This window comes from Pygocentrus nattereri, chromosome 14 (assembly GCF_015220715.1).
Source record: "Pygocentrus nattereri isolate fPygNat1 chromosome 14, fPygNat1.pri, whole genome shotgun sequence".
Classification (NCBI taxonomy): Eukaryota; Metazoa; Chordata; class Actinopteri; order Characiformes; family Serrasalmidae; genus Pygocentrus; species Pygocentrus nattereri.
In genome coordinates, this window is record NC_051224.1 from 4,601,654 (window position 1) to 4,616,869 (window position 15,216).

Genomic DNA, 15,216 nt, shown 5'->3' on the forward strand with positions numbered 1-15,216 from the left:
GGGAGGGAACTTTTGATTAAGTGCAATGGTAGTGATGTAGGGAGGGATAAGGTACCCTTATCTAAAAGATGAATACCATATTTTTTTCATATATTTTCAGGGCAAAGAGCCTCACTTTGCAGGAAAACCAAAGAGACAACAGGAGTGACTTTATGAAGTGCATTTTCTCCAAATAAAATAAAAAAATAAAAGGAGTTTTGGTCAGTGAGGTTAAGGTTGAGGTTGGAAGACCAGATTAGAATTTACCAAAAACATCTAAAAAATGCAGGACAGTTCTGCGAAATCTTATGTACAGACATGACAAAGATCAACTTGCTCTAGAATGATAGGAAGAGTATGGTGAAAGGAACTGCTTATCCAAAGCATACCACCTAATCTATCAAGCATGGTGGAGGTAGTGTTATGACATGGGCGTGAATGGCTGCCAGTGGGACTGGTACTTTGTACTTAATGGTGGTGTGACTGCTGACAAAAGCAGCAGGATGAATTGTGAAGGGGAATATTATGTGCCCAGATTCAGTCAAGTGCTTCAAAACTCACTGACTGGTGCTTCACACTAAAGATGGACAATGACCCAAAGCATATTGTGACGTTTTTTAAGACAGAAAAGTGGAATGTGTCAGTCACCTTTGCTCATAGCTCATCTAATCGAGCATGCATTTCACTTACTGAAGACAAAACTGCAGGGAAAATGGCCAAATAACAAGCAGGAACCTTTAACGGCCGCGTAAAGGTCCTGCAAAGCATCACCAGGGAACCCAGTGTCTCATCAGGAGTATGGATTCCAGACTTCAGGCAGACATTGACAGCAAAGTATTTGCGAACAAGTAATACAAACAACAGTTTATGTAATTCCTACACTGTTCACCCAATTTAGATGTAGATGTTCTCAAATGAAAGCAGAAAGTGTGCCTTTTGAACTCATATTCATCAATTATTTTTATTTAATTTAACTTAAACATGCAAACACAGCTACATTCACGGTCTATACGCATTCTTTGCTTTAATTAGATTCAGACCCTCAGTGGTGTGATGTATTATGTGTAACCCTGTCTTCACTTTTCCATTATATAAGACTTGAGCTTTAACACTTAATCTTAGACCCTTATGGCTCTTTATCAGTCATTCATTTTCTCAAACGAACAGGGATATCAACAAGCTCAAATATACAGTACCCAGGATGTGCATTAAAATGTACCACTAATTTAAATGAGGCTAGCTGTAATTACATTACCCTGCAGCGCAGACTGAATGGTCTTTATACGGGCAGAGCTGCATGAGGCATGTCAGGGTTAGAGAATACATGTAGCTGACCCCTCCACAGCTTCAGCGCCCACTCTCATCACTCCCTGTGTTTATACGAGGCATCGGCGGGGTTTTCAAAAGGAAGCATGCTGTCATTAGTGGCTGTATGACCAGAACATCTTTACCTCTTTTGCCTTCCATCCTCAAATGTTTAAAATGTTTTGATAAACCCTTTCACCCCAACACAGAGGCCTTTCCACTGCTACATACCTCTGTTTTGCATGATAATCGCATCAAGTATTATTTATTTCAGACTTTGAGGCATGTTTACTTCAAAACAGTGGGATCTAACTGCTCACCACGTGGCCATGAGGGACAGGGATGCAGTCTCACTCCATGCTCTAAAATGCAGGGGTGTGGCTAAAATAAGGCTCTGCCTATTGACAAAAATGCTTTGTGTTTTGGTAATGACTTTAAGATGTTAGACAAATCTTTTACCTTTAAAAGAAATCAAAATATAGAATTATTATTGTTATTACCGCCTCCTTATAGAGAGTACCCTATAAATGATTTTGTATATATGTAGCTTGTAATTATCTCAATGAATGCCTTACGTTTAAATAGATCATGCCATCATCCTCGTAAATATATAAGGTCTGAATACTTAGTTAAATTAGAATGCATTTGTTATTTTTACTGTGGGACTGCAATTTGAGTAAAATCGTCCATATACAGAAACTACTGTGATTTTCTCAAACTCAATCAACCGCAAAGTAATCAGACCATGAAACCCACACATATTGATGATAACGAATAGGTGGTGGAAACTAGTAGATCTGGTGTAATATGTTCCTCTGTGTTGTGTGTTTATTACTTCTGCTGTTGAGTTTTACTGGTGTCTCTGCTGTTTCGCACCATAACATCCCACTGTGAGTGCAGATTATTTATCCTTCTCCTTGCTTCAGCAAGATGCTCCTTCACTTGTGGCGTGTGCCACAAGTTGTTCTCTCTCTCCCTGACTTTGTCTCTCTCCTGATTGTGCTTTAGTTAAGAACAGAAGCTGATTCCAAGCTCATCGTCATCCTTCACTCTGGCCTGCGAGAGTGAGAGAGTCAGTCACTGGAAGAGACTGAAAGAGAGTCTTTGAAAGGGAAGTAAAGAGAGAAAGAACACTGACCTAACGACTTGACTGACACGAGTGTCATCTTTACTTGATCCCAGAGAGAGATTATTAGAGCTCCAGTGTCTCTCCTGTCTGAGATGATGTGCTTAAGAGAGAGCGAGAGGAACAAAGACCTGTTCATTTCACCCGATGGTCCTCTGTCTCTCTTGCTCTCTCTCGCTCTCTCTCACCCCTTGGTGATGATCGCATAACATCCGTCATGCTGATGTTATCCTACACTTTCAGGTCCATCTTTAAGTGAGCTTTATGCACTGCAGACGGACAAAAACGTGGATATATGGATATATATACAGGCTTACCGGATAAATATACAGGATTTGCCATTGTTCAATTAAATATGTTTTTTTTTACACCGTTTCAAACGTTTACATTTGGACACAATGTGGGTCAGTTTTTAGCAAACTTTCGGCTGTTCTATTTCAGTGTGGCTCTCACTCGCTGCCTGTTCACACATACAGTGTTTGTGCTGAGAGGAAACAGATATCCTTTTCTGAAGCGGATAAACGGTCAAATCAGTCACTCTGCTCAATAAGATATCATTCTGAAATAAGCATATTACATTTGTTTACACTCAATACCATATTGACTTCAGATTGGGTGACAGATTTGAATGTTCTATTTTCCTGGAATGTGAGCTGCTCAAAATATTGAGACAACAGCAGTGAGAGTGATATGCGAATACATACACTACTCACAGAAATTCAGGGATATTTGGCTTTCAGGTGAAATTTCAGGATGAACCTAAAATGCACTCTAACCTTTACAGGTGAACATTAATGTGACCTTCTCTAAACTTTTGAATGCACATGTCCAGCTGTTCAATGTTTCTGTGCTTTTTGCACAACTTACTGTTCTCTAACAAGGAGCTTAACGGCGAGGTGGTGGTGGTGGTGGTGGTGGTGGTGGTGGTGGTGTTACAGTGTGGGCAGGTGTGTCTAGTCAATACAAAACTGCCCTACACTTTGAGAACGGTACAACAACGGTGACAAGCCCATACTACTGAATAACATCCTTAATCCAGTCACTGCACCTCTGCATGAACAACACAGGCCTCATTTCATCTTCATGGATGACAATGCTCCAGCTCATCAAGGTCACATCATTAGGGAACAGCTGCTTGAGACTGGGTACCTCAAATGGAGCGGCCTGCACTTTCTCCAGACCTGAATCCCATAGAAAACCTATAGGATCAACCTATAGGAGTCGCCGTGTAGAGGCAAGAACTCTGTACCCCAGAACCTCAATGACCTGAGGCCCGCCCTTCAAGAAGAGTGGGACGCCATGCCTCGGTAGACAATGAGTCGACTTGTGAACAGCATGAGACGTCGTTGTCAAGCTGTAATTGGTGCTCAAGGGCGCATGAGAAGTTACTCAGACACTGACATTTTTTGGGGGGTATACCCACCACTGCTGTTGTCTTTTGTTTCAGTAAATTGTTTGAGATGAGGAAATCACCATCGCATGCTTCTACTGAAACGCCCTACTTTCATGATATAACATCACTGTAGCGTGAACTTTTGATGTTTTCCATAAATTTCACCCGAAAGCCAAATATCCCTAACTGTTTGTGAGTCGTGTATATTAAACTATGATTCCTACTTTTACTTCATCATCCTTCCTGAAAATAAAACATCCATCATCAGATTTGGGACGTATATTCACATTTTTTTTGCCCATCTTCAATCTTTAACACAAGTTGGCACGCATGATTGGGATTTACTCACCCATCAGATACAGTTAAAGGCAGCCTTTTGACTTTCAGAGCCGGGTTTCATAACAGCAGGCAGCTGAGGAAGCTTCCCATTTAGCTGAACCTTCTTCCTTTCACTAATCCCCTAGACATAGCACAGTCTCTCAGCCTGTAGATCGACTGGCTCTTTCCTTTCTTCCTCCTTTCTTTCTTTTTCTCCCACTGTTTTTCCAAGACAGGTAGTTATGAGGCAGAGGCACCACTTGTGCCACTCATTTTCACTGATCCCCTGCACTATATCAAAAGAAATGTAAAGAAATGATTAAGTGAAAAAAACAAATTTATATAGTGTGTCGTCAGTCAGCCTAGACAGGTTTAGTGTCTGAAGTTTGCCTCTTTAGTTTTGCACTGGAGCTACAAGGCTAATGTGAGGCTTATACATCACCAATATAAAAACTGCATGCCTGAATCGTCACTTGCCGCAAATTGTGTTAGGTTGTTAGGTAAGTTCAAATAGGTGTCAGATGTCTACAAAACACAGAGTACTATGCAAAAGAGACCACCATTCATTTATTTCCAGTCCAAATGGCCTTTAAGTACAGGCTATTCGTTTTTCAGGAGCTATTTCTGAGGTGGGTGGCATGGTGACGCAGTGGGTAGTACTGTTGCTTCACAGCAAGAAGAAAATGTGTGTGTGTGTGTGTGTGTGTGTGTGTGTGTTTCTGTTTCTGAAGTGATTATATATAGGATAATCTGCTTGCATAAGAAAGGAGAAAGTCAAAGAAAAAAGAAGAAAATTTGTAGCAAAGTTGCTGGTGATCTGAGAACCATAGACTGGCCACTCCACAGTCCAGGCCTCAACATCATTGAATGTGTTTCAGATTACTTGGATTGTGAGAAACAGAAAACACAACCAACTTCCAAGACTGAACTTTGGAGCTGAAAAGAATCCCTGTAGAATTCTTTGAAAAACTCTACCTTGTCTACTGTAATAAAGGTTAAGGCTGGACATTTTTCCTTTTTCCAAGTAAACACCTGTCCAGCTGGACACTGGATGACTGACTGTCGAGTTCTCCTGCTACCCACTTCAGACCAGCTGCCCATGCCTCAGCTACTGCCACCTGCCTAGGACTAGTTGCCAACCCTACATTCACGTTTTCATGGACTCCTAGCTATTACTACTACTAATACTACTGCTATTAATATTAGTAGTATAATAACTCTGTAGGTAGTCTGACCAAAGGAGGATGGGTTCCCCCTTGTGAGCCTTGGTTCCTCCCAAGGTTTCTTCCTCAGCTCTGAGGGAGGTTCTCCTTGCCACTGTCGCCCCTGCCTTACTCACCTGGGGGTTTACATTCTTGTTAAAACTTTGTCTTTACTGGAATTCTGTGAAGCTGCTTTGTTGACATCATCAGCTGTAAAAAGTCCCACAAATAAATTTGATTTGATTTGATTTAATTTGACACGTCAAAAATGAATATATTTAATTGAGGCAATGCACTTCAGTGTAATTTCCTGTTAAATATGTTTCCTGCTTTTTCCCTGATGCTCAAAAATGATTGATTTGTGCTTATAATTTGCTTTTAGCAAATCATTAAGATGAAAACTGTGTCATTCAGAGTGGTTTGAGGTGAAGTCCTTTGTTCTAGAGAAACTTAGTGGGTCAGGATTGTTCACAGTGGTGGTGATAGGAACCAGACATCTGAAGCATCTAATGCATCAGAAAGCCACTTCACAGAAATTTAAGGAATGGTCATGGATACACTGCCTGATGCCCAAGACATTATGATAATGGTAAGATAAGGTTTTGGTCTAAATTGTATCATTTGTATCCATTCATGAAGAGGTACATTCAGGGATACGTGAAAACTTCTTTATTTCTGGTTAACTACTATCATACCATCATTATCACTGCATATAAGAACTCCGACAAAGGTAGGTTCACTGGTCATTTTGGATAGTAAATAAAATGGTAATATTTGTGTTGAATTTATGAATGGAATTTAGTGCTGGGTAGCCTGGAAATGAAATAATTGAAAGGTGTTCTCTGACCTTTGTACAGTGTTTTATGTCGCTGGGCTGAATTTTTGTCTGTATTTTAGTGCATTTTTATAGACGTCCGTATCTCATACAGAACCAGAAACATCATAAGCAAGTATGTTTGAGATTTACTTCACAGCTTGACACTGACTGAGGCAAGTGTGTGATGATTTAGACAGGCGGTTTTCATGGTTTAATTTAATTAATTAATTAATTTATTTATTATTCATCCATTCATTCATTCATTCATTCATTCATTTATTTATTTATTTTAGCTGACCTCCACACACACTACCCTTCTCACCCCCCCCCAGGGCACTGTCACCTGAAACCCACACTATTGCCGCAACAGCAGCCTCACCATCAATATTTGATGGCTTTGTGCTACCTGCCCTCAGGTCCTTTGCATCCCTGCTGAAAATGTTCTGATATAAAAAGCCACACATAAGAGGGAACGTCATGTAGTTTTGAGGTGGTTAGAGGGATGTTTTTCGAGATTAGGTTTTCAGACCTAATTCTGTTCCCCTCTCTTCTCTCTCCTTATCCATCCGGTGAACCTGATCCCACCGCCAAATGGGTTGCTAAGCGACTAAAAGAGAAAAGAGGGGCGACTAAGGGCAAAAGAAACAACACATTTTGGTGAAAGACTCCACAGATGAGAAGGAGAGGGTTTAAAAGCCTTAATTGTGTGGCAAAACATCTGCCTCTCTGTCACACTCTCAGGAGAGTATTTATGGGAGCAAGGAAACTTTCTTAGACTCTCTTAGGCAGTTTGAAAGCAAAACATAACCATCGTGACAGTTATATGGAAAATGTCCAACCTATTTCCACGGTTTTTCTCAACTCTGGCACCGATAGGAGAATATGAATGGGATGGAGCGCCACCTGGTGGCCAAACCCTGATATGAATGTGATTAGAAAGAACAAATGAACTCTGTGACTAGAACCTTCTTTATAGTTTGTATAGTGCAAGTTTGTTTTTCTGCTTTTGTACAGAATTCCCTCTTACTCACTGACTTGTTCTAGAATGTACTGACTATTTAAGGGTAGCAGGGAATGGAAAAGATGATTAAAAGCTGCAGTACTCTCTTCTGACAGGGGTTCTAGAGAGAGACTAGGGGCTGTCAGATGAAGCAAGTTTAATTTAGACAGGGTTCCTGACTTTATCTTTGCAAACCCTGACAAATAAAACCATGGTTAACTCGTTTTATGTAGGTCATTAACAAATTTCTGTGTCCAGCTATGAGTAATCCTAGTGCATGTGCACTTGAAAACGTGGCATTTATGATGCCAGTTGGGTGAAACAAGAGGAAGAGCAGAATGGCTTATTTTTCAAAGAAGAAAATATGTAGAAACTAAAGCATTTAATATGGTTGTCATCACCACATTAGTGCTTATCGAAGTCATAACTGCTTAATATTCTTAGTATCTATGTAGATTGATTTGCTTCTTTTACTAAGGAATCCGTATTCTTAATGTGAGTGATGCCACAAACTGCATGAAGAAAAAAGTGACCAGAGGTAGCCGCTCTGTCAGTCCCTCATTGGTCAGAAGCTCCAAGTCCAAGAGCTGTTTATATCCAAAATTCTGAACCTGACCTGCCCTGGAACGGGTCAGGCATTCATCATAAGTTGCTGTGATGATGTGATGCACTGTCATGAGACAGAAAATCCAGGGTTGGATCGAAGGCATGAAGTTAGCTGGTTAAGCAAGAAATCCTGCTTTTGGAGGCAGAACTCAAGAGAAACACTCTCTCTCTGCAGGTAAATGGGGTGAACATTGAAAGCATGCGGCACGCAGAGGTAGTGGCCTTCATCAAGCGCGGAGGGGACGAGACACGTTTGCTGGTGGTGGATCCAGACACAGATGAGCATTTCAAAAAACTGGGCATCACTCCCACTGGCAGCCACGTCAAAGGTACAGTTCTTGAGTTCATATTAACTGTACAATTAAATTTTACAAGCCATTTTTACAACAAAACTTGCAGTTTTCCTTGTTCCCCAAATGTAGTCAATCTGCTGTTTGCCTCAAACCACGTTATTAAGTTATGTTAGTTATGTTCGTTATTAACGTTAAAAGTTATGTTCACGGTAACTAACATTGTAAGTTATGTCCGTTATTAACGTTAAAAGTTATGTTCACAGTAACTAACATTGTAAGTTATGTTCGTTATTAACGTTAAAAGTTATGTTCACGGTAACTAACATTGTAAGTTATATTCGTTATTAACGTTAAAAGTTATGTTCACGGTAACTAACATTGTTAGTTATGTTCGTTATTAACGTTAAAAAGCTATGTTCACATTACGAGGTTAAAGCGGCAGATCTGATTTTTTAATCTAATTACGTTTATTTAACACAGATGTGATGTTTTCAGAGCTGTGTGAATGAAAACATCTGATCTGAGACACTTTCCCATGTGTTTCCAGAATGGATACATAATTGATTAATCGCCATGTGGTATTAATGATTACAGCCTGTCATTCTCAGTGGTTTGATGTGAGATGCTGCACTGTAGAGAAACATACCAACGCATACCGACTGATTTACAGCCGTTTAATTTACTACTCAAAACGGCCTGTGAACCTTTTGTATGTAAACTAATAATAAAGATGGTCGAGGAAAATCCCAAAAATGTTTTCTTTGTGGACTGTTTTGCCTTACAGTGCCCTACAAGTACCTCTTGTGTGTTTTAAGAAAGAAGACTATTGGGAAACAGTGTCTCAGACATTGACATCTCAGACATCTCAGACTCAGGCTGTGTGTTTGTAGCTATTTCATGTAATAGCTTTTTGTGACTGGCTGACTCTCCGATTCAGGTTTTGATACTCAGTCCATTACTAACGGCTCGCCCAGTCCCCGCATCAACGGCCGCTCCACATCGCAGTCTACACACTCAGACCATAGCAGCCAGGACACCAGCACACAGGTGTGTATGGGGGAGTGTGTGTCTGTGTCTGATTATTATATTTGGTTTGCTCGTTTCTTTTTTCTGTATGTTGTTTTGTTGTTTGTCCTGCCTCCTGTCTGTGTTGTTTGTTTGCCTCTGCTCTTTGACTCCTGTTGTTGGATGGCCTAATAAATTAAACAAGCAGTTCTTTGCCTGCCCCGCCCACCTCAGCATTGCAGTGAGCTAGTGTTCTTTGTCAGTGTGCAGAAACTTTAGAGTTAGAAAGCAATTTAGAGTTTAACATTTTTCTGTGCAGAAACCAAAAAACTTAAGTATTATTTTGGGGAACATTGCCATACCCCATACGTTTTTCTTGTTGTTACAGTTGGCTTCTTGTAAGGTTGGCTTATCCCTGGCCGGGATTTCTAATTTGCCTAAATTTTAGCCTTACTTTCTCCAGTCCACCCAGTGTCCTGTTTGATTTTGAAAAAACATACGGTAGTCATTCTGTTACTCTGCACGATCCTAGCCAATTTACATTTACGGCATTTGGCAGAGGCTCTTATCCAGAGCAACTTACAATTTGATAATTTTACACAAGTAGGTGATGGTGGTGTTGGGAGTCTTGCCCAAGGACTCTTATTGGTATAGTATAGGGTGCTTGTCCAGGCAGGGGATTGAACCCCAGTCTACAGCATAGAAGGCAGAGGTGTTACACACTACACTATCCCGACCATATATCCAATTCCAATTCTAGCTGATGAAACAGTGTTTAGCAGTTCTCCTCCAAGCATGTTGAGCTGTTCAATCGCGTGACTTTAGTGGCAGCTTGAAAAGATGCCGCTTCACTTTATGTGTCTTACAGGAAGCATGTGCTGACCTTCACCTTCCCAGCTTGGAAGCATTATGTGACAGCGGGAAACCTAGTGTGTGTATTTAGACATGAATAAACCAAAATAAATCCAAAATAAAAGCAAAAAGGCTTTTTTGGGAGGAAAGAAGTCCCCAGACCTTTGATAGGCACTGTGTACATTGTGTGAAAGTTGAACACTGCATTGCTGGCAGATGTGCTAATTGTTCTTATGTATGTGTCTGTGTGAGTAGAATTCGGAGGATGGTGGGAGTCGCTTGCTGGACCCCTTCGCTGAGATTGGCCTGAAGTTGAGCCCCACTGCGGCAGAGGCTAAAGAGAAGGCCCACGCCAAGCGTGCCAAGAAGAGAGCACCACAGATGGACTGGAATAAGAAATATGAGCTCTTTAGCAACTTCTGAACTTGCGCATACACACGTACGCGCTCCCTGTCCCAGAATTCCAACCCCTCTGCACCTGACTGCTTTACATGAAAACGGAGGCTGTTATTTTTATAGAAAAAAAAACATAAAAAGTATTTTAATAGCTTCCCCTGCGGAGCGAGAGCAGGCAGAGGGCAAACGCGAGCATCTCTATTTTTTCACTCTCAACTGGAAGGAAAAGCAGCTGACTCAGATGTGTCTGACGCAGAACTGTCGCTGACAATCGTCAGCCCCTGAAGCATAAAGACTTCTCTAAAGGGATCACTCTTTCAGCTGAAGGGTGCAGCTTGAATTTTGTATTGTTCTTGCTTGAGTTTACTGTTACACACATTTCAGGCTGACAACTTTAACAGCAATCCCCCATACCAGCAGCCAACTTTTATACAAGACCACCTCCACCAGCAGATGTTGATCATACTGCAGCACATACTGCGCAAAAACCAGACTGGAACCTCAAAGATTCAAAATTGTTTACATCTCTACATGACAGCGGAGGTGCTCGGCTCTGGTGATGAGTACTAGTGGATTTATGCAGAAAAAGACATAGCGGAGTTGCACAGACAAGTCCTGAAAATCAGAGTTGACTTTAGTACTGAACTTAAACAGATAAAATCCTGAACTGACCCTCTCAGAGGAGCCCCCTCAATGTAGCCCATTGTATGTGCTGTACATTCTTTGTAAATCAGTATTACACATGAAGAAACTCCAGAGGATTTTACCTGCCATGAACTGCCGAAACATAACCAGCTCGTGGTTATGCACCAAAAACATTTGCAACTAAAGGGATGTGCCACTATCGTGACATATTAAAGGGAAAGTGTAATAGTGGGTTCTTGACTTGCTCAGTGAGATGAAGTGGAGAAAGGGAGGATTTCACGAAGGGCAATTTCTTAAGCTTTTTGATATGATATTGTTACCAGAGTGAGGAATAAAGTCCTGAACCTGCTGACTGCAGCAAAGCTTAAAGGAATATTTTGGTGGAAAATTTTTACTCAATTTTCCCAGATGGCGTCTATCAGCGAAGACGTGTCCAACTTTTGCTTCTATAATTAAGCACAGGAGCTATGAGGCTAATGTTGCCAGCAAACAATAGAAGCCAATAGTCACCCAAATCTTCTTTAAAAGTTTTCATTAAGGTTGTACAGACTTGTCAATGCGGTCACAGTATAACAATAAACAAAACTTGTAGCTGAACGCAACTGAGCTGAATTTGACCCATTTCTTTGCACACGTCATGCAGGCACAAATATGTTTGTGATTTCTGAATTTTCATGTTTATAATTAGAAATCGTAAACAGTGTGTGTGATGTGTGTAGGGGGATTCAGATTCTGCAGGGGAGACAGAATGACTGCTTGCTGCTTTCAGCCACACAGTGAGGTTTTGCTCATTTTTATAGTTTTCACTTTACTGTGCTCTAAGCCACATTGACAAGTCTGCATGACCTTAATAAAGAGCGGGATGCAGTTTGAGCACATTGTGAAGTTTTGCCAATGTATTTATGGAAAAGATTTGGGTAACTATTGAGTGTTCTAGTGTCTGTTGGCAACATTAAGAAGCAATATATAGCAATATAGACGTCTTGGCTCTTCTAGGGTAAGTGAAATTATTCCTTTTAAAGGAGGCAGGCCAAAAGTGAGGACTCTCCAGCGGGAGAAAAGGAGCATTCCTTTTGGGAAGTCCCCACTATTGCTGTCCAACTTTGCTGAAAAGTCACTTTGTGAAATCGCTCCCACAACAGTTGCAAGCATAAACTGCGTTTTGTTGAAATGAGGCATTGACTGTGAGACACTAGAGGGCACCATTGAAGAACATTTGCTTCTACCCTTGGAAGATGACTTTGAACAGAGGCAGAACTTGCAGGTTTCAACCACTAGAGGGAAACATATGTAAGTCATTTAATTGCAGCTCATTTAAGTACTTGTACTTGTGAACTGAACCAATGCAAATGTGTTACATGTAGGCAACAGCAGCTGTACAAAAACATTGTATTGCTTAGGCTGATGCTTTCTGGAACGCTCTAGAAGGTGATGGTGGATTCTTGAATGGTCGATTTGAGACTGAAACGCGTGATGTTAGGTTCCAGATAAAAGCCTGGAATAATCTGTTCATGTGAAGTAGGTGAAACAACCAAACTATGTGTGCAAAGACAACCTAACATGCTGGGGTTTCTATTGTCATGGCAGGGGTTTTGACCCCTAGGAGGGGAGACCGCTATGTCCACTATCTGAATGGATAGGAGGAAATATCACAAATGGCTTGCGTCAATGCAGGCAATGTTGTGTGGAGCAAATAACGCAGACTGCTAGAGCCATTGAGCTTATGAAGATTAGAGACAGTGCTAGGCCACCTGCTTTTAGGAACGCAGACCCCCTCAGATTGACTTACTTCATCTCACAGCGGGGTGTCTCTCCTGGAAATGGACAAAATGACCACACAGAGCTGCCTTGAGACACCCCTTACCGCTCAAACTGTGGTACGGCCCATGATGCGGCTCTGCTAGGCCAGTTCTGTTGGGTCATTAAGCTAGTTCAGCTGTGCTGTGCTGACAAACTGCTCCAGAAAGAAAGCTTTAGAAAGAGACTGCATTATATAGCACAAATACTTTTAACCCCTGTGCCCTTGTATATTACCAGCATTGCTGTACTCGCTCTGAATAATCAAAAGTGCATTATTTTTGTCTATTGTTTTCCTTCTAATGTTTGCTAGCCTTGTGTTTGCAGAAGTTTCTTCTTTCCTCCGTTCCTTCTATCCTGACTGTGTATGCATTCAGAGCTCAAGCTGTATGCTAATGTATATTCATTATGGGAATATATGCCAGGTTGCATTTTTTTTTTCAATAAAGTGTGATTCTTACATACTGAACATACTGAACAATACTTACATTCAGTACAGATTTAATTAAGAGCTGGTGTGACTAACTGTATGTATCTAATCCTCCACAAGACAGTCTTGAGTCTAAACACCAAGCATTTCTCTAGATCAGAGGCCACCACTCTTACCAAGTGTGCTTCTGCTAAAGCCACTCTGGGGTTCAAATTGTGGCAGAGGTCTCGGCGGGGTCCCCTAGTGGAAAGTCTTACCTGCTGAGTCACCTGTATATTGTGTTTATGTACTATATTTTCAGGGGGAGGAGTCTAAGGTTGATCACAATGAAAATAGGACGACCTAATGTGTGGCAGTTCATTCAAAGATGTCAGTCCATTCTAAGTTTAATTCTGTCTGTCCTAGTAGGGACCCCTTTACTCTTAAGCGAGGTCTAAAGTGGTCGTACTTGTAATTCTTTTAAAATGCAATTTGTGCCAGACTCTAAAAGGTCTTCTGATGTTTAGCTATGTCACTGTGCACCAGTGGGCAGGGAAAAAATAGTATCAACCAATAATATCATGTTACACCTCCTCCTTCTTCCACCCCCACCTATCATCAAGACCCTCCCTGATACTATATTTCAGAGATCGTTTAAATATAGTCTTACACACATAGTAACAAAAACAGCCTGTTTAATTCTGAGGGCTAAAGCGGGGTTACAAAATGTTCATGTTACAAAGGACATCTCTTATTCTGGCCCTCATAGACATTACATACAGACTCGCATTCATACCAGCGCACGCACACACGCACACACACACACACACACACACACACACACATATATATATATATATATACATACACTCACCAGCCAATTTATTAGGTATTTAAGTTCAATTGCTTGTTTACACAAATGGCTAATCAGCCGATCACACGGCTGCAACTCACTGCATTTAGGCATGTAGAGGTGGTCAAGACAACTTGCTGAAGTGCAGACCGAGCATCAGAACGGGGAAGAAAGGGGATTTAAGTGACTTTGAACGTGGCGTGGTTGTTGGTGCCAGACGGGCTGGTCTGAGTATTTCAGAAACTGCTGATCTGAGAGGTCAGAGGAGAACGGGCAGACTGGTTCCAGATGATAGAAAGGCAACAGGAACTCAACCAACCAACCAAAATCTCTGAGGAACGTTTCCAACACCTTGTTGAAAGTCTGCCACGAAGAATTAAGGCAGTTCTGAAGGCAAAGGGGGGTCCAGCCTTTTACTAGCAAGGTGTACCAAATAAAGTGGCCGGTGAGTGTGTGTGTGTGTATATATATATACACACACACACACACCTCAGATAACATAGCAACAGCATATCAACTACCTGGGACATACCAAGGGCATAGCACCATCTTAGCAACCACCGGGGGATAACATAGCAAAAAGTGTAGCATGACCTTAACAACCACCTGGGATTTCACTGCAACAGCTGTGTCAAGTTCACAAGTTCTCACCTTCTATTATTCTATTTGTATTGATAGTCATCAATTGGTGGTCCAGCTTTAATTGGTTTAAAAATACATCGGCAAATGTCAATTTGGTCAATTTGTCGTCCATTTTCTTCTTTCTGCTTTTTCATTTTTCTGTTGTCTTCAGTCCATGTGCTGGATTAGCCAGGGCAGTTTTTTTCCTTCTTCCTTGTCTCCAGAGTCCAGCTGCTGTTGTCTCTTTAGACTCGTCCCGGGTCACATAGAGGTCAGGGAATATGCATCAAAGTTCTATACACACACAGGCCCACACAGCAGCCAATGATCCGCTCAGACCGTGTGACGATAACACAGACAGAGCCGACGTCCACTTAGTCCGTGGGATCGTACGGAGGACTTAAACACAAAGGAGAATGACTCAGGCGCTGACCCACACAGGCCCAGGCCACTGGCTTTTCTTCTTGTTTGTTTTATTTGCCTTTTTTTTTTTGTTACCCTGGGATCAGGTACTGGGACGCAAAGGCAAAAGGTTAGACAGGTCAACGAGCAGGGACAGCAGAGGTGAGGGCCAGGCCAAACACGAGGAACACACCGTT

General features: G+C 41.5%; 1 protein-coding gene across 1 annotated transcript in view; it reads left to right on the forward strand.

Annotated features, from left to right (window-relative positions):
- LOC108412261 (Na(+)/H(+) exchange regulatory cofactor NHE-RF2) overlaps nucleotides 1-13,194 on the forward strand; it is a 74,299-nt gene extending 61,105 nt beyond the window's left edge. The window contains exons 4-6 of the mRNA XM_017684211.2: nucleotides 7,922-8,075; nucleotides 8,977-9,086; nucleotides 10,152-13,194. Of these exons, the coding sequence (XP_017539700.1) occupies nucleotides 7,922-8,075; nucleotides 8,977-9,086; nucleotides 10,152-10,319 (432 nt within the window). The 3' untranslated portion in view covers nucleotides 10,320-13,194. The remainder of the gene's footprint in view (nucleotides 1-7,921; nucleotides 8,076-8,976; nucleotides 9,087-10,151) is intronic.
- Nucleotides 13,195-15,216: the final 2,022 nt, after the last annotated feature.